Source organism: Bactrocera oleae, chromosome 5 (assembly GCF_042242935.1).
Source record: "Bactrocera oleae isolate idBacOlea1 chromosome 5, idBacOlea1, whole genome shotgun sequence".
In the NCBI taxonomy this organism is placed as follows: domain Eukaryota; kingdom Metazoa; phylum Arthropoda; class Insecta; order Diptera; family Tephritidae; genus Bactrocera; species Bactrocera oleae.
In genome coordinates this window covers 27786590-27806667 of record NC_091539.1, presented here as the reverse complement: position 1 = coordinate 27806667, position 20078 = coordinate 27786590, and the positions used below count along the sequence as shown (strand labels likewise).

The 20078-nt window shown below is 35.3% G+C and overlaps 1 protein-coding gene across 4 annotated transcripts in view; it reads right to left on the bottom strand.

Moving 5' to 3' along the window:
* Positions 1 to 2602: 2602 nt before the first annotated feature.
* The window catches only part of Smr (nuclear receptor corepressor smrter), a 204476-nt gene continuing 187000 nt past the window's right edge, over positions 2603 to 20078 (bottom strand). For 3 of the 4 annotated variants that reach the window (XM_036376660.2, XM_036376661.2, XM_036376659.2), the window contains 5 exons: positions 10238 to 12818; positions 9981 to 10117; positions 9329 to 9908; positions 8247 to 8370; positions 2603 to 8177 (listed from right to left, as the gene is read on the bottom strand). In XM_036376660.2, the coding sequence (XP_036232553.2) occupies positions 6615 to 8177; positions 8247 to 8370; positions 9329 to 9908; positions 9981 to 10117; positions 10238 to 12818 (4985 nt within the window). In that variant the 3' untranslated portion in view covers positions 2603 to 6614. The remainder of the gene's footprint in view (positions 8178 to 8246; positions 8371 to 9328; positions 9909 to 9980; positions 10118 to 10237; positions 12819 to 20078) is intronic. The other variant, XM_070110596.1, reaches the window with a different exon arrangement.

Sequence of the window (20078 nt, the reverse complement as noted above, 5' to 3'; positions counted from 1 at the left end):
TTGTCTATTTTGTTGTTTTGGTAATAAGGTTAGTTTGGAATTATTTGTTCTGTGTTTAGACATCACACATTTACATACTTCATTGTGATGGTATTATTTTACGTTAATGTTTTATAATTAAATGTTTTACATTAATTAATTTTAAATGTTTTAGTTATAATGAATTCAGTATACTATAATTTTATACAATAATGTTTTTATTATTACTGCTTTACACATACATTTTTTTGTATGGACATATGTATGTATGTACTTATATAACTGTAAATGTATGTATACATGTGCTAACAAATAGAAAAATTTTATACAGTTTATTAATTAACTAATAAGTGACAGCAAGAAATACATAATATAATAAAGTAAAGGTTATAACATTTGGCGTAAATATTTACCAATTTTATATTTTCTTATTGTTTTGCTCTTTATATGGGTTTTGTTAAATACTTGCGATGAAGTTAAGGGATAATAACAAAAGAAGCAAAATACTCCTTAAGAAATGCAATATAAGTTTATTTCTTTATATTGCAACACACTTATACATATGTATGTATTTATTATTTAATAATCATTTCTATAATTATTATTATTATGGTATGGATGTATAGTATGTATTTACTATATGCATGTTATGTGTGTGTCTCAGTACCATTTTGTACGACATGAAGGGAAAGGTTGCGTCCAAAATATATAAAATTCTTTGAGGAGTGGGTTTTGATTTCGACTTAATAATATAAAATATATATATAAAATATAATAAATAAAAATGCACGTTTCAACTTGTGTTGTGGCGACAATTTGTTTAGCATATATTTGAAATTAGGAACATAAATATAATATTTAAAATACAGTAAACAATAATATTGACCAACCCAATTGCTCAGGGATATTTATGAGAGCCCCAGTATCCTCCTAAACTTAACAGGTAGATAGAGAGATTTACGAAGTAACAGCAATATTAAAAATATGTTGGAAGGAAATCCCCCATGAAAAAATTCTGGATCCGCCACTGGCTGCACCAAAACTATAATATCTTTAACAGGCGCATTTTTGGTATCATAAAAGCGTACAAAAATTTCTTTTTTTTGTTTTTGATCGATCAGTTTAAATGTCAGAAATATATATAGAGGTGCAATCTAAACAATATGTTCGCAGAATGTAGCTTAACCTTGAGCAATAATATATGTCAAGTTTCGTGAAGATATCTTGTCAAATAAAAAAGTTGTCCATACAATATCATGATTTTGATCGGTCAGGTTGTAGCTACATATGTATATGCTATAGTAGTTCGAACCGAACATGCTCGAAAATTGTAGCTTTACCTTGAACAATAATCTTTGGCATGTTTCGTGAAGATATCTTGTCAAAAAAAAATTTCCAATACAACTTGATTTTGAACAGTCTGTTTGTGTGGCACCTATAGTGTTATAGCTATTCCGACAAATAAGCAGCTTCTTTAGGAAAAAGGACGTGCACAATATTTCAGACCGATAACTCAAAAACTGAGGGACTAGTTCACGCATGTACAGACGGACAGACGGAAACACGGACAGACTAACATGGTTAAATCGAATCAGTTCGCCACCCTGATCATTTATATACTTATGTATTAATAAATGTACATATGTAAGTATACTTCATAACAGCGGTGCTCACGACATTGCTCAGTTGTCTTCGTATGGTTCGCAACAACATCAAGTGGCTCCGTTAATTTTTTTTAAGAACAACACGCAGACTAATCACAGGACAGCGTCTGGTTGGCGGTAGCTCGCTCGGAACTAACGTAATAATCGTCATTCATTCACCGTTGGTTGACATTGCCTCGCTTTCACTTAGCTATAGCAAACATTGTTTTGTTATTACTTTAATATATTTTTGAGTCGAAGTATTTTTTGTCATTCTGGGAATGTAATTTTTAATGATCTTGCTGTCGTTTGGCTCCACAGTTAAATTTTTTGATCACCTCTGCTGTATAGGGTCTGACGTTTCAATCTAGATGTTATAAACTTCGTCGCAAACTTAATACATGTATATGTACCATATATCCTGTTCAAATTTCAGGTTATGAAAATATTGCCAGAAAACAAATTTTCGTATGTATGGATGTATGTATGTATGAAAACTTGGTATACTCCTTACACAACACTCAACAGTTTTTCTGATAACATTAAATTTTTAAATAAATAATTTTTAATTATTCAGTTGATATAGTGGGTGTCTCTTTTTTACATTTAACTAAAAAGGCATCCCATCATTACATGATGAAATGTAATTTAAAAGTTTTGGAAATATTTATCACTACAGACTGCTCAGATTTCAAAATTGAAAATCGATTGCAGAACCACTATTTTTAAATTATATATCAAGCGTTCCTTTTTATATTAATCAAAGTTTTAATTACTGGCGCTGATTTAAATGCAGGACATCCTAACAACGGTAAACATATGCACAAACAATAATATTCTCCATTAAATGTAAGGACTCAAATTACACATTTTTAAACATTACCCTCAAGTGTGAAAAGTACACAAAAAAAAAACAACAGAATTAGAAAAATATGTATTGTAAATGTTAAGTAGAAAAAAAACTTAATATAACACCGTGCTTTGTATTTATTTTCAATATGTTCATTTATTTATTTTTTTATTTTAGCATTAAAAATCATCATTTCATTGTTTTATTTTTTGTCACACATTTGTTTTGTTGTTTTTAATTAATTATAACAAAAAAGCAAAATGATAATTATAATTAATAATTAAAAATTTAATTCTTTAATAATTCACACAATTGCTAACTAAATTAAATCGATTTAAAATAAATTATAAAAATAATCATAGTGAATTAATTATGTTTAATATAGGTTTCACATTTAAGATCATTTTAACATTTAATATATAATTTTACATAATAATTAAAATATTTAGACATTTGTATTTGTTATTAAATATGTTTGTAATTAGTACAAAAAATAAAGAAAACACAATTCAACGCAAGTATTCTGTTGCAATTATATACTATACTTCATCCATATACTTACATACATACATACATGTCATATTTATACATATGTATTTTATATATAATGTAAAACCTTAAAGACACAAAAAAAATATTCCATGCCTTGATAACTTTGAATTAACGGATGAAAATTTAATAATGAATAATTTAAAAGAAAATTGCAATTTGATGTAAGAAATGCAATAGATAATATATAATTCACTTTCATGGAAAATATATTGATTAAAAAAGAAATAAAAATATTTATTTTAGTGCTCACCTAACATATGACTCTGTAATCTCTTACAATCCCCCATTGGCAGCAATAAATTGATTTAAAAAAAAAAAAAAAAAACTTTAATTCTTTTTTCATTTTACACATTATTAAATTAATCACTTTTTTAATAAGTCATTAGCTTGAGTTATTGCAACTTGCATCAAACTAAGACAAATAAAGTTAAAGAAAACTAATTATACTAAAGTAATTATATTAGCGTAAAAATTTAACATTTTTCAAAATTTTCAGTTCACACCATTTTACTTATAGATTCTTTACATACTTGTTTTAATTATTACATGAGATGTGGTATGGGCGGGCCTGGGGTATTTATATTGAAGAATGTGTACTTGTAATGCTAACATTCTATGCCAGTTATGATTTTTATAGTGCTTTCGTTTATAAACTAAATAACTAGTGGCTAATTTTGTTTTGCCTTTTTTGAAATTGGTGATTTTTGTGTAAGAAGGGTGTGTATTTTTTAATTTTTGTAAGTATTATATGTTTTTAGATTTTATTAATTGTGTTCATTTTTTTATATTTGACCCATATGATTTTTGTTACACATTTCATTCATGGTTTTTTATTTGTTAATAATATGTATATACCTTTACTTTACTGTGTTTATAATAACCATACATCATTTTATAATTATTATTTATAATTTTACCAATTTTGAATTTAATGTATGTTTTTATCCTTCACATTCATTTGTTATTTTTTTATTTTCTTTCACACGCTTCTAAACTTGTATTATATTCAGCATGTTTCCGTAAGCTTACTACTTAAGACATAATTACAAGCTTAATATAATTTAGTCACAAAAGTTTTTACTTTCATTTTATTTTTATATTCCTCAAACTTTTTTCCATATTTTTCCATACCCTAATGTGGTTGGCTACGTTTTATGCTGTCCTGCTGGAAACTAATTTTTCTGAATTACAAGATAACAGTTACATTTATATTCACAATTTCCTCCCTCCTCCAACTAATTTGCCCATTTCGCTTTTGGTTTATTAGCTCCTCCAAGCCAACAAGCCGTAAATTAAATATATGAGTCCAAATTTTCAACTTTCACAGCTTTTTCCCTCTCTCACTATATCCTGACTAATAATTTGATTCATAAATTCTTTACTCCTCGTTTCCAACCTTACTTAAAATTTTGGGATTCTTTACAATCATGCTTTATGCAACATTCATTATATTTTCTTTAACTAAGTAGTATATATGTAAATTTTAAATATAATTATTTATTGTATTTGGGTTTTCTTCTTTTTTGTTTTGTATGAATAGCAAAAACTTAAGCGTTTCGTCGTCTCTCATTATTATTTTTTTATAAATTTATATATACAAATATATATCTTCAATTTCATGTTTACATAATTTAAATTAGATTTACATTTGTATAATTTTACTTTTATTTAAATATATTGTAGAATAGAAAAGCTTAAATGGTTTATATATATTATATATAAGTATATATTTTTAACTCTTTTCCGCGCTCCACAGCAAGGTGCTTTTACTCAAAACCATTTGCTCTCATTTAAATAAATAAGTTAGTTATACTTTAATCTTAAATGTTGCTTATAACTGTAACTCTTTCTTTTTATTAAATCATCAATTTTTGCATTTTATTTTTATATTTCTTTACTCTATTTGTTTGTTTTGTTGCATAAGTCTTAGCGTTTTTATATATATATTTTTCATCTCATGTACTGTCAATGTAATGTCGAAAATAGCACAAATTAGTCTTGACTGAAGATGTTAATAAACCAAATGTATATTAATTTTGAGCTGAAGCTATTTAATGATTGATTCTTGCCTTTTATCTAATGAGTCTTACAAATTGTAATTCGACCCTTTATTTCATGATAGATCACAATTAATTTTTTTCGAAAACAAGCAAAAAATCGTCAACATAAAAAGAGTTTAGAGTGCCAAAAATTATGCCTTGTTTTTAAACATCGTTACCATCAAAACTGAGATGTATTTTGTGTTTTCATTGCTCGCTTTAGCTTGCCAGTTATTATGTGGTGAATTTAGAGCGTTGATTGTATTATTGCATTTCAATTTGCCGTTTTCTGTAACGTTAAGCATTTTTCAGAGGATTCCAGATTTATATGAGCTGGCCAAAGAAAAATTACAAAACACGAAAACATACTTCGCAAGAAATGATTTTTGTTAACAGCGAACTTATGTGTATTTGAACCGAAAAACAGTTTATTTGTTCATATTTCTGTCAAAACTGCGAAAAAATTTTAATGCTGCTTTTAAAAGTATGTTCTATCTATAGCAAGATTGAGTAGTTTCAAAGCTACTCAGCTAAAATAAACTAAAATAATAAAAATCCAATTAATTGAATATATCAAAGTTGCGTCATTTAATGATTGTGAAGGTCTGTATGGAAATGTATGGAATACTCATGTGCATTTAACCAGCTCCCTTTTAATCAATATATTTATAAAGTTTTTACGAGTTTAATTTAATTTTCACACTTATAAATTTTTATATAGTTTAGTGAATTTGGTTTGTTAAAAGTCCAGGCATATATAGGTTAATATATTAAAGTTCATGAGTGTATCTGAGAATGCTGCGGTATATAAATTTATTTTATTTAACTGCCCTGTTTTATAAAACAATGTTTGTTAGTTCTTGAAAATTTGGTGCTTAGTGCATAAGTACTCGCTTGAAATTAAAATATAACTTGACTATTAATTTTATGTTGAAAAATTTCAAACAAAAATATTTGCTTTCTATTTTAGTTCTTATTCTTCGAAGTTATAACTGCCTGAAACTGTTAAACTATTACAATTACTGTTACCCATTAACCGTCTGTCTACAATTAAAATATGTACTGGTAAAGGCTATTTATATCTACAATTTCAGATTTTTTTCCGCAGGCGATTACTGGACTATTAATTTGAATTATGCCATGACAACTGGTAATACATCAGTTACGGCGCTTAGTTTTTTAATGCAAATTTAAGTTTGATGACAATGAAGCATGGACTTGGGCAGACGGCAAAATCCTTGTTGCATATCTATGGTTGTTTTTCTCTTAATATGTCTCTTGCACACTCTCACTCAGTCAGTTTTTCTTTTAGTAATAGTGATTGTTGTTGCTGCTATTATTATTGCAATTGCTGTTGTTGTAATTGCGATTATTTTGCAACTGGTAATGTTGCTGCTGTTGCTGTAGTTTTTGTTGTTGCAAGTGTTGTTGCTGCTGCCGAATGCGTTCACTCTCACAATGCCAAATTTGTGGAGCAGGCTGTTGTTGCTGCTGCTGATGTTTCTGTATCGGTTGTTGTTGTGGCGTTCGTCCAGACGCCTGCAGTCACAACTAATCTTCGTCGCTGAGTGCTTCATATTGCGCCGACAATAGCGGCTTCGGTTCGACTGCGGTCGCCCCTCCTGATGCTGAGACGCCACCAGAAACTGTCATGGCAACACCCCCACTGCCAGTGATACTCATCGAATGACTGGATGGCTGTTTGCCAATGTGTGATGTTGGTGCCTGATGTCCCAACGATGATAATTGCGATGTTGTCATTTGTGAAGAAGGTGCTAAACCTGCTACTGAACTCGGAACATTAAGCGCGCTATACGGATATGCGTACGTCGTTGTGGCAAATGTTGTGACCGGCGGTTGAGGCTGATATGCACCTAATGGTGGCGGTTGTGAAGATACTATGCTGTGATGTGCATCGTTGTTGCTGCTACCACCACTATTACCACTGGAAGATACTGCCGACACTCGTCTATTATCGCGCCCATCATCGTACTGATTGGGTGTTTTGCGCATTGTGTTACCAACTGTTCCATCGTGCAGGTCCTTGCCTCCGCGAAGATCGTTGTGCGCATGCTGATGCTGCATTTCTTCATCCTCGGTGCGCATCACTTCCACAATGCGATTTTTCACATACTTCATTGTGTCGAATGGATGGTTTTGTGTCACTGAACCGCTAGATGGTATAATACCAACACCACTTCCACTACCACTATTGCCACCTGTCATACGTTGATCATGAGGTGAAGATATCGACGACGAACCACCGTTACCCGCGCTACTGCTACGTGCATGCATACTCATAGATGGTGCGACGCTAGACGGCGGTGTTGGACCATGCGGGTGGTAATAATGACTGGCAGCAACTGCAGCTACATTCTGATCATGTGGTGGCTGCATCATCAGATCATATTTCCGCGGACTCACCGTTTGCTGCATTCGAATAATGTTGCGCTCATCAGCCGGTGTATTGGAACGGCCACTGCCAGGCGCCGATACACCGCTATTACCTTGATGGCCCGAGGCGCCACTGGTGCTAACCGTAACCCCGCTACTGTTGTTTTGTGTGGCAGCTGCCTTATTTCGTTCAGTAACCGCGGCCACAGCGGCCGCTTCTACATCCTTCTGTTGCATTCGTCTATTATATTTTGTCCAATGTTCAGTCATCACCATCGGCTGCTGCTCCTGCAGGTAGGGCATATAGCTGACATGTGGTCGTAACTGCATCGGGTTCGGACAATAATCATTCGCTATAATTGAATCCGCCAACTCGCCGAAGGTGATATTCGTCTTCAGTATTTGCGGCTGCTTTTGTGCCTGTACCTGTGCTTGGGATGTTGGGGGCAGTAATGAAACGCCTTGCTGAGTAGATAAACCACCAGGGGGTCCACTATTCTGAAGACCCCCACGGTTTATATGAGAAACACTACTACCACGCGAATTCACTACACTAGAACTTGGCGATTCATGTTGATTACTACTACTGCTGGCACGATCGCTGTCCAAGTCGATGTTGATGACACTCGGCGAGTTCGCCTTGCCATTATTCTCGGCTGCGGCCAGTGAGGCGGCACCAGGATGTTGTCGTACTGAGGGAGGCAATTCACGCGAGTTATACTGTAAAATATATATTTACATTAAAAACATTCAAACCATATTTCAATTTATAGATAACAATGTACTCACATATGATGGTCGGTTCATATTGGCTGGATTCGGTTCCGAGCTGCCCTGTATGATCGATTGCTTTATGATTGCATCAATTAGTACCTGCGCTGACAATGTACTGTCCTGTGTTGTCCTATGATAGCTGCGAGTTAATAAAAATACAAACATGAACACAAACACACAGATGAGGATGCCATCGTATGGTCGAGACGGTCATGTGGTCATGCGGTCAACGATGAATGAACCATGCATTTTGATGGTTAGCAGTTGATGAATGAGAGAAACATTTCGGTGATGATACATATTAATAAGTATGGAAAGAGAAAAAGAAAGAGTCATAAGAACAATATGAGCTAGTCTTAATGCGAAATATATATGTATTAATAATTAATTGCTATGTATTTAATTATCTCGCATAAATATGTATGAACACTTCTGTTTGGCAGCGCAATTAACATGAATACGTACTAAAACAAATCCCTCGAAACTAGGAAGCCCTTCGAATGCATTATATATGTATAAGTATGTACAAACACTTGTGAGAATGAGATAAAGCACATTATATGTATGCAACTAGATGAAATTGTTTGGAATATTGCGACCACGCAAAAGCTATTCAACTATCACTGAATTTCCGACAACAAATCTTTAATTTAGCAATTTAATTACCATTTAAAGTAATTTTCCAATATCAGTCGAGTCAACGCAATCGAAACGATCCAAATGGGTATAAAAAAAGTACTGTCCTTTCAGCACCTTTCTTATACAAGAAAAAACCATCCAACAACCAACACACATCAAACTAACACAATTCTTTTTATACTGGCTTTAATTTTATAAAACAAAATTTTGAAATTAATATTAACTAGCTGACCCATATTTATTGATTATTTGTTTAGGGTTCTTTGAGTCTGAATAGTAACTTTTAGCTGATATTGATCTGTATCAATATTTAAATACCTAGTTGGCAATTATTGCAACATCCTTCGTGAGTTAGTGATGTTTGAATGAATATTAAAAATTCAATCAGTTTAATGTACTATGTGCTATTTTGTATTATGCTTTATAGTTTCCGTTTGCGGCTTATTGCATTCACTTACATATCTCTTTCTCGATCGGGTATAGCACGCGGTGGTCCAGTTTCGGGTCCCCCTCGCATATAATGCTGGGCCGCTGCAACTGCACTCATGCGCTCTGTCATGCGTCGACCAGCTGCATCACGCTCGTTCGCAGCAATGCATTCCGCCATGCGTTCCCGTTCTCGTTCACGATCACGGTCGCGTTCTCTCTCACGTTCTCTCTGTTCACGCTCTTTTTCACGCTCTCGGTCGCGCTTCTGCTGTAAATCACGATCCCGCTCGATAGCATGCATTCGACGCTGGAGATCAGCATTAGCTGCAACGCTCGCCGCAGCCTGCTGTTGGCGATATTGGTGATGTTGTTGAGCAGCTACTGCCGCAGCCGCTGCGCGTTGCTGCTGATGATAGTTTAACTGCATCATTTGGTAGCGAATTTCCTGTTGAGTGGGAGGCGGTTGGTTCGGAGAAGAATGTTGTTGATGCGATGGTGGCTGTGGCGCTTCATGTCGCAGTTGTTTCTCTTCCTTCTGTTGCGATGGCACTGGTAGTTGTGGCTGCTGTACGGCAACATCCACGAACGAGGAGAACGCATCATGACCAGCTAAAGAATGACAGGGAAACACATTCATTGAATGTTTGTTAAGAATGGAAAGCGCCTGAAGTAAGTACTGACCTGGCGGATAGTTATGTGGCATCACATGTAAACGATTTTGAGGCATTGTTGCAGGTGATGGCGGCTTTGAGCCAGTATTATGGCGTTGTATTACCCCTTGTCGTGGGGGAGGTGGTGTGCGATGAGGGCTGGGAGTACTGTAAGTTAGAAACATAGGTAAATACAAATATGTCTATTCATCTTAATAAAGCTTAATAATATGTCAAACATTAAATATTTGTTGTTTATTTAAAATTAAATTTTATACTCTTTCTTACCTGTTCACATGTTCAGCAGGCGAGGCACGACTCGAATACTCAGTTCTTCCACGGTCCTTGTCGTAGAATACCAGTGCGCTGGCTGGTCCACTAACACTATTACGAGGCGATGGAGACTCTTTGTCCGACCCACCGCCTCCTCCACCGGCACTGTTACTGCTGCCACGGGATACGTTACGCTGTTGACCTTGCATTTGCTGTGACGTTATATAGTCATGCAACACTATCTGACGTGTGCTCAGTACTGACGACTGGTCAACGGAATATGGTGAACGTGCATAAGGCGAACTGCCACCATAGCCCTGCGGCTGCGGTGCTTGTGGCGATGACTGTTGCGGAGGTGGCAACACACCGGGATGACCAACCACTGGAATTTGCTGCTGTTGTGCTGGACTTTGGCGCTGCGACGTTTTATAATATTCGTATGAACGTTTGCTCTCCATGTGGTGTGAAGGCAAGTGAATAGGTGTGCCCTGGGTTATGGAGCCAATTTTATTGTTTGCATCAACACCAGAAGGAGGAGTCTGCCTCAATATACTCTCAAACTTAGGGCTCAGTGTCGCAGGCGATGGATGTACGATAATTTGTTGGGCATTATTAACTGGCGTACCATGTGTAATGGAGCCTTTCGGACCAACCATTATTTGTTGTTGTTGCTGTAGTTGTGATGGTGATGCTGATGTAGTGTGGGAAGATGGTCCATGTATCAGCTGCGGACTTAATTTCGGCGCTATTTTACCACCCCCTTTGCTACTATTACTTACTACTCCCGGTTGTAACTGCATGTGGGTCTGGTGCGTGGACAGAGGCGGCTGTTGCGGTGGCGGTTGTCCGCCGCTCGCTTGAGATCGTGCACTCACGACACCTTGTATTATGGGACCAGGTACTTGAGGCATGTAGACGGAACCATGTGCTCCTTTACCTACTGTTGCCGGATGTGGATGATATAAATACGTTGGGTTTGAAGGGCCTAGATCTGGACCACGATATATGGATGCAGCGTTGCCGACATGTTTAACAGCACCTGGTGGTGGTTGATGGCGGGGCCCATTATCCGTGCTCAACGAACTCGTACCGCTGTTGGATGAATGCGGTGAGGGACCATCTCGAGCAGGTTTCTTTATTGAAAGGTCAAGAGTCTGAGGTTCTGGTTCGTTGTTCCGAAGTTGTTGAGCACCAACGCTAGACATTCCATATCGAATTACATCTGGTGGCTGCTGTGTTGAGGATAGCGTCTTTCCAGATTTCACCACGGGTGTTATAGTCGCCTTGATTTCATGTTGATGTAACATGCCATGTGGGGGAAGATGTTGGTGAGATAAATGAGAGTTCACAACAGATATTGTTGCTAAATTTTCGGGGTGCACAATAGCACCAGGCGGGCCTTGGCTACTTGGTGGACCTTGCCCAGTATTTGGAACCGATGCATTTGATTGACGTGCATTCAAACCTATTGGTTGCCCATGAGCTTGCTGCTTTACTATAGCTCCCTCATTACGGAATTCACCAACTATTGTAACATCGTTATTAGAATTATTATTATTGTTATTACTAAGATCTCCCCGACTGCGTATGGGTTCCATGATCGGTTTCACGCTATGCATAGGCGCCGCATTCGGCATTTGTGAGGGCATTTTCACTGGCGGCGGACCCTTGGTCTTAAGCGACAGCTCAATTACTGAATATAAAACATCTTGCACATTCGCACCAGTTTGTTCGCGTGGAGGCATTCCCATGGCCGGCTGTGGTGGTCCATTCAGTTGAACAGCGTGAATTTGTTGGGCATTTGCTATTGGTGGTGCGAGTCCAACGTTGCCTTGACTACCCAACCCACTACTGTTTAATATAACTTTGGGACTTTGACGGTTCGCTGGCGAATTTTCGTTTTCCTCGTCTGCAGTCTCAGTAGCTGACGAATCATATTCCTCGGATGTCTTTTGCTTTTTTGGCGCTTGTCCCAGTGGTGGTAGCAAACGTTCATCGGCTTTAACTCCAGCAGATGTCATAGTCACCGTTGTAGTGTCCGCTGCATTAGTGGAAACACTAGCTGTAATCGGCGTCTGGAGCTTTTGCACATCCTTTGTCATTGAGTTATGTCGCTGTGACTCTGGGCTCTCCACAGAAGCAGTATCACTTCCACCAACTTCTCGTTCATCGCACGACGAAGTACTTACATCAGATTCATCACCATCCATTCGACGATCTTCGTCTGTAAGGTTTATTTGCGGATCAAGATCCAATTTACGCCGTATACGCATTAGACAAGCCGAACAACAACGTGTTGCCTGCGGTGGTATTTGAAACTCTTGAAAGATGGGATCTTGTATATCGGACGCCAGTTCAAACAAACGTGCCGGAATGTTGTGTAGACGTTTAGCGCGATCTTTCGGGTTCGGACACGTCGGAATGGGGCAATTGGTATAACGATTACGTACCGATTTACATTGACACGAGTTACAGACTCGCGCTCCCACCGGTATTGTATCATCTGGAATGCCGTACTGTTGGCCGCGACCCTTCTTAAGAGGACGTGTACGAGGACAAGCCTCTGCCTTGCAAACGAAGCATATAGCCAATTTATCTGCATAAAGAGAATTAACAGTTATTAATAACAAAAAAATAAAAAAAACATGTGAATACAAAAAAAATTAAATGTGAGTCTGAAATAACAAAAGTTGATATATTTTAAGACTATATTTCGGTTGTTTTGTATTAGCGACTCTTCAATGCTTTCCCTTATTGTAAAAACAAGAGTACATATCGACATCAACCCATCTTATTAACAATTCTAAATCTAGTATTACAGTGACATATCAATCTATAGACCTCAATTTCGTAATTGGTTCAATATTTTTGTTGTCAACTCCAAAAAAAATTAAACTGAAAATTATGACGTGACTTATAAGCACATAAGGACTTCAAAAGTAAATTATAATTAATATAAATAATTGTTGTAAGAAGTATGAAATACACAATTAATTAAATATTTCACTGCAGTATTAATAAATTATACGCCTATATACGAAAAAAGAGCAAATAATGGAACAACTCGAATGGTCGCATTTATTGCGAAATGAAAACAAAAGAAACTTATATGAGCAGCGCAAACAAGCGAAGAAATAAAAAATGTTCTGTTAATTAATTGCATGCTCACTACCTTCATTCGATTAATTAGCAATAATATATAAGAGCAGAAAAAAGGTGATCCGCAAAACCAGCCTCACCGACCTGAGTTGGTAAAAACAGTTATGCAAAGGTACCAAAAAACCAAAGGAAGTAGACATGAAGACTTGTGAACGTAAAGTTTCCTATTATACGATTTATCATATATATTCGTGCGGTTTTCTAAGAGAGGGCTCTACTAGCATTATTTCGCGTCGTATTCATCTGTGGCTATATTCATTTCAAAGGTACTGCCATTTCGCGTCGTTTTCAGTAGATATAAATTGTTTGAGCGTGAACAACAGTTTGTTTCATTCATTTGAAAATGTCGAAATTTGTACCAGATATTATTTTAACATGAAGAAAAGTGATGCCGAAAGCCACCGTATTTTACTGGACGTTTATGGTGACCATGCTTTAGCCGAACGAACGTGCCAAAAGTGGTTTGCACGGTTTAAAAGTGGCAATTTCGACTTAGACGACGGAGAACGACCCGGACAGCCAAACAAACTTCAAGACGAAGAATTGGAGACATTGCTCGACGCAGATGCATGCCAGACGCAAGAAGAACTTGCAAAAGTATTAGGAGTTGATCAAGTAACCGTTTCCAGACGATTAAAATCATTAGGATTCATCCAGAAGCTTGGAAATTGGGTGCCTTATGAATTAAAGCCAAGAGACGTCGAACGTCGATTCTGCATGTCGGAAATGTTGCTTCAACGCCACCAAAAGAAGTCGTTTTTGCATCGGATTGTCACTGGCGATGAAAAATGGATTCATTATGATAACCCAAAGCGCAAGAAATCGTATGTGAAGCCCGGCCAACCATCAACATCCACGGCAAAGCCGAATATCCATGCTGCTAAGGTTATGCTATGTATTTGGTGGGACCACAAGGGTGTGCTCTATTATGAGCTATTGAAATCGGGTCAGACGATCAATGGGGACCTCTACCGAAAACAATTGATTCGTTTGAAAAAGGCCATCGCGGAAAAACGACCAGAATATGTGACCAGACACGAATCAATAATTTTTCATCATGACAACGCTCGGCCAAATGTTGCAAGGCCAGTTAAAAACTATTTGGAAAACTATGGGTGGGAAGTTCTACCTCACCCGCCTTATAGCCCAGACATAGCACCTTCCGATTACCACTTGTTCAGATCAATGCAGAATGCCCTCACCGGAGTACGCTTTTCTTCAGAACAGGGTATCAGAAATTGGATTGATTCTTTCTTGACCTCCAAGCCGGAGAAGTTCTTTTGGGATGGGATCCACAAACTGCCAGAAAGATGGGCAAACATCATAGCTTCCGATGGGCAATACTTTGAACATTAAATGTATAACAATTCTTTCACAATAAAGTCTTAATTTTCGTAAAAATACCGCACGAATTAATGCATACACCCAATACATCTACGATTTTTTCTGTGAATTAGAAGTAATTAATGCGTTAGACTCGCCGCAAGGCTAGAGCAAAGTATTGCTCATCTGTAATCCATTCTGCATCCACTTTAATTAGCACGTCGCCCCTTCGTTCATTGCCACACTGAAATCGCAAATTCAGTTCAATTGCACCATTTTTGTATATTTGTAATTTACAGATTAACGATATCAATTATATTTTTCATGAATTTTATTTGTACTCATTAATTTAATTCTATACAAACATGACTGTTTGAAATATTTTTCTTCCAATTAACGATATGAAAGAAACATAAATATTCGTACTCTTCTAGACAGCTTCTCTTAAATGGAAAGCAAAGAGATTTTTTTAACAATACTGACTGCCCTTTAGGGATTTTAAGGCTTTTCTTGTTTGAATATTAGACGGATTAAATGGAATTGCTTTTCGACTTATAATTAAATATACGAGAACACACAAAATAGGCAAAAGACCAAAAATTATGTGAATTTCAAGCTTTATAGAAACGTCAAGAACACTTAACTTTTTATAGGTTTGCTACTAATCAAGTTTATGTAAGGAATCTTTTGTATTTATGAAGTTAGCTTCGAGCAACCGAAGTTAACGTTTTTTCTTGTTTTAAAACATTTTACTATACCCTATTTTAAGAAACCAGTGCAAACTTTAATTTTATTATATTTTATTTATATTTTGCTCCAACAAACATACAATAATTGTTGACATATGATATACTCGAATGTATATTTTATATATTAAATTTCATTCAATCGCCTATTTTCCTTTTTCAGCACGCAATTTTTTATTTTACAAAACCAAGTAAGAAATCACATGTTGCCACTCAAAAAAAATTAAATCATTGACAAGAAAAAATTAAAATTATTTAACAGGTAGGCAGATAAGTGTATAGGCTAATGAATAGATGGCATTACTGGTATTAAATCTATATAATTTTTAGTCAGCCATAACCTTCAAATGGTACGTGTACAAATTTGACAGCTGTTGAACTATTAGTTTACGAGATATAGCATTTTGAGTGAAGCAACTTGTGTTAGTTTACATTTTGTGTGTTAATAAAGCCTTGCTTTTTGGCGAAAAAAACACTGTTGAAGCCGAAGTTTGGCTCGGTGAACATCATTCGTTTCCGGCATTCCAGGTGCCGGGCGAGCTCACAATCCTTTAAAAACAAAAACAAATTGATGAAGCTGTTTAATCGTAAACAAACCGAATTTTTGCGCCGATATGTGACAATGGATGAAGAATGTCCCCATCACTTCACACCGGAGTCCAATCGACAGTCATCTGAGTGGACTTTTTGGCTTATTTTGAGGTTAAAGACAAATTGTATTAAAATGGTATTGAAAACCACCGGTCATTCAACCGCTATAATTGTATTTAATAATAAAATCAAAATTCAATGAAAGAACATTTTTTTCTTTGTTAGCCTGCGAATTTTTCAGCCCACTATCTCTCCCATCTTCTCAAATCTTTGTTTCAAATACTGAATACCCAACGCCCCTCTGCGAAAATAAATCTTGCCAATTTGCCAAAACATAGAAACTGTAAATAATCACCGGTACTGTACAACCAACCATCGATGATCTCTCATGCTCACTCTCACTTTTGGCTCACTTCCGTTCGCTTAATGCTTACGCAAAAATAGAAGAAAAATCCAACCACTTTAGGTTTGTTTGTTGGCGGGTGTGTGCATTCACCCAAGTGCCAGTTAATTTGCTAATTTGGTGGTTAAATTTTAATAAGCCAACACAAAAAAGATATAGATAGGGCAGTGTATATTCTCTGGCATATTCATTCATATTCAACAGGGAGAAATACAAATGAACTGACAATACTATGCGAAGTTATGTGTTGAAAGGTTTTTCTTTTTACATTTCTTCTTCGTGTTTTTATGAGTTTCATAACATTTTTGTTTTTGCTTCATACTCACGTTGATAGCAGCAAATTATGTACAATTATTTTAATGAAATGTAAAGAAAAGAGTATGTGGACCAGTAGCAGACAAGCGTCAAGCGGCAGCGCGTCATTGTGGTGGTGTGTTGATGGCGAAGGGGTGAAATTTTTAATTGCATTTAAGAGAAATGCTGATTCCGTTTATTCATTGTGAGGGCGTTGATTTTTAATAATATATGAGCGGCGGAAAGGATGCTAAAGTGACAATAAATGTTTGGGAGTGGGACGAGTTGGATGAAGAATGAGCGCAAAGGCACCTGGGTCATCATGAAATGTGTTTAACGGGTAGTTAAATTTGGTCTCTAATGAAAACAACTCAATTAACTTGTTTAACGTTTTGCTTTTTTTGTTTAACGTATATCATTTATGAGTACTTATAGATTTGTATATAAATGAATGAAATACTTATGTACATACCAATGCAGATGTATGTATATTTTTTTACGATTATATCCCATAATTTTTGCAAACTGATTCAAATGCAAAAACCAATGCATGTAAGTAAATATCTCATAATACATATGAAGCACACGTACGTTATGGTAATACGAACAATTATTTTTTTTTAACATTTTTTAAATTTTTTTTATGAACATAATTTTTTATTACTCGCACAAAAAGTACTGGTTGTTATTTAATTAATTTTATATTTTTTTACAAAAAATTAAAATGGTAAGCTAATTGTAAAATTATTCAAACCCAAGAAAGAAAATATATGAAAACAAATGCAAATGTTGATAAACTTAGATATGTATATACGAGTATATTTAATTTGACCAATGAGTTGTGACCTGCACAAATATTTACAAAAGTCGCCAATATGCAGGATTGCATTTTCCACATATTCATCCTATCACCCTTGCTTCGGCAAGGGTTGCCCCATTAAAAATTCAATTGACATCCAATACCCCAAAATCAAACCACCATGCACCAGCTTCACCAACATATGTATGTACATGCATCCCTATATGCCTATATTTCCTCATCCATCTACCTATAAGTACATTGGCCATCAATCATGCATTGGTTGGCATTTGTACAATTATCAATGAATTGATTGCATGTTGAGTATTAAGTGCTGATATCGGCATAATTGCTTATTCGAATGAATTTACAAAAATTAGCTCATGTGTAAATAATTCGTATTAATGGAAAATTGTGTTAATTAAATGTTGTTTAAACGTATTATAGAAAAAAATATATTTACATATGTAAAAAAGTAAACACAAGCACACGAATGTAAGCAAATTCATATGTACATATATCAATTTCCGTGAAAATGCTGTTACATTAATACATACAGATATTGCCGTGCATAAAAAAATAATAATAAAACTGCCCAAACGTGCATTGTAGTTGTCCATCGAGCTGCCACCAACCATCACGCACCTCACTTATCTCTCTGCGCATAAATTAATCAATGCCGTCACCGTCACCGCATACGCCGCGCAATTGTAATTAATTACTCGGTTTTATTTTAATTCATTACAACTTCACTCTTCAGTTTTTTTCTTCGTTTTATTTTATGATGGTTTTGTTTTATGATATTGATGCTTATACACACTTATGTATATGTATATTTCTTCAAACCCTGCAGTGAGAACTCGAACCGACCAGTAACTGTTTCAGCTGCACCAGTCACATTGATAGCTTCTGCAGCAGAGAGCAAACATACTATAATATGTTACATCCAACTTAAACTGCAAATATTTTTTTTTTCTAAGCCATTTCAAATTTTTTAGTCAAACCCTGACTGGTAGTCTTTCGAAGTCAGCAGTTGCCACAACTGACTCGCAGATTGTTGAGACTAGTTCAGATGAGAAATGAACTAGTAGTTCGCTTATGAAAAGCGAAAGCTTCGCAAAATTAGCTGACAGGTTCTTGTAGTTTGCCAGCGCGCGTGTGTGTCGTTTATTCGCTGACTTCGCTTTGGACGTAAGCATCGAAAAACGAGATTCCGTTGCTGTCAAATGTGATTGTTGGTGCAAATGCAAATGCAAGTACTCTCACCAATCGGATTGTTTTTGGTAATCAAAGAATATGGAATTGTGCGGCAGTGATGGCGACACCTTAATGAAACGAGTGGAAAATATCAATTCGAATTATTTTCAGTTTACTACATATTTGAATTCGATTTTATATAAGTTTTAACTGTCACTGTTTACAAGCAAACAGGCAGCAAGCATACAATGGGCAATGCGATAGTTGGTTGGTTTATAAATTGAAATGTGAGTTGGAATTAATTAGACCGATTTTTGGAGGTTTATACATATATACATACATCCTTACTTTACTTAAATATGTATTGTGAATGGAACAGTGGACCTAATCATTGATATATATTTCTATAAATATCGGTTTTTAAGTGATTTCAAACAAACACGGTGTTTGCCATAAATAATACATTTAAATCATACAACAGGAGCGTTATCTATTGGATTTGCAGTATCAAAAATATACATTCAGCTTCATTCAAACGCACCTAACTCATGTAAATCAGATGCAAAATGTTAAAGTTATAGCCATTTTAAAACACAAAAACACAACAATTTAAATACTAGAATGTTGGTTTAAGACCAAAAAAGTGCAAAGTGAGCTTTTGTTGAAAAAACGGATTTCTCTCATCAGCCACCTAAATATTGGCCGAATATATCACCATGTGACTATTTTCTGTTTCCAAAACTGAAAAGCATTATGAAAAGAGCATTTTATTATGTATCCCAAACATTCAAGCATGCGTAACAAACGTAAACAAGCTCTTTATGTTTAAACTGTGCCTAAATCATTTTACTTTATTGTAATTTTCGATATCTTTCATATTAATTTCATATTTTTTATATCCAAGGCAAATAAATCTACAACCTTAAAAAAGTAAAATACTATGATATTTTCATAAAAACATTCTATTAAAAGTTATACGCAGTTAAAGTTATGCATCAACTGTACTGTATTCATATAATACACCACGTCGTATGAGCAACATAGAATATATAAACCACTTGTATAAATGTATCTTAAGTTAGACAGTTTTTTTTTTTTTGTTAAGCCTTTTTATTCACTTTAAAGCATTTTTATATAATAAACTTATAGTTTAACACTTGTTTTAGAGAAAAATGCAGCCACAGAACTAAAATTTGTTATGAACAATAAAACAATTTTTAAACAAGTAAGGAAGGGCTAAGTTCGGATGTAACCGAACATTTTATATCTCGCAAAGTCAAATGGTATACTCGTTTGAGATTTCTTTGTGGATTGACTGATATTTTTGGTAGAAGGTCAACTATA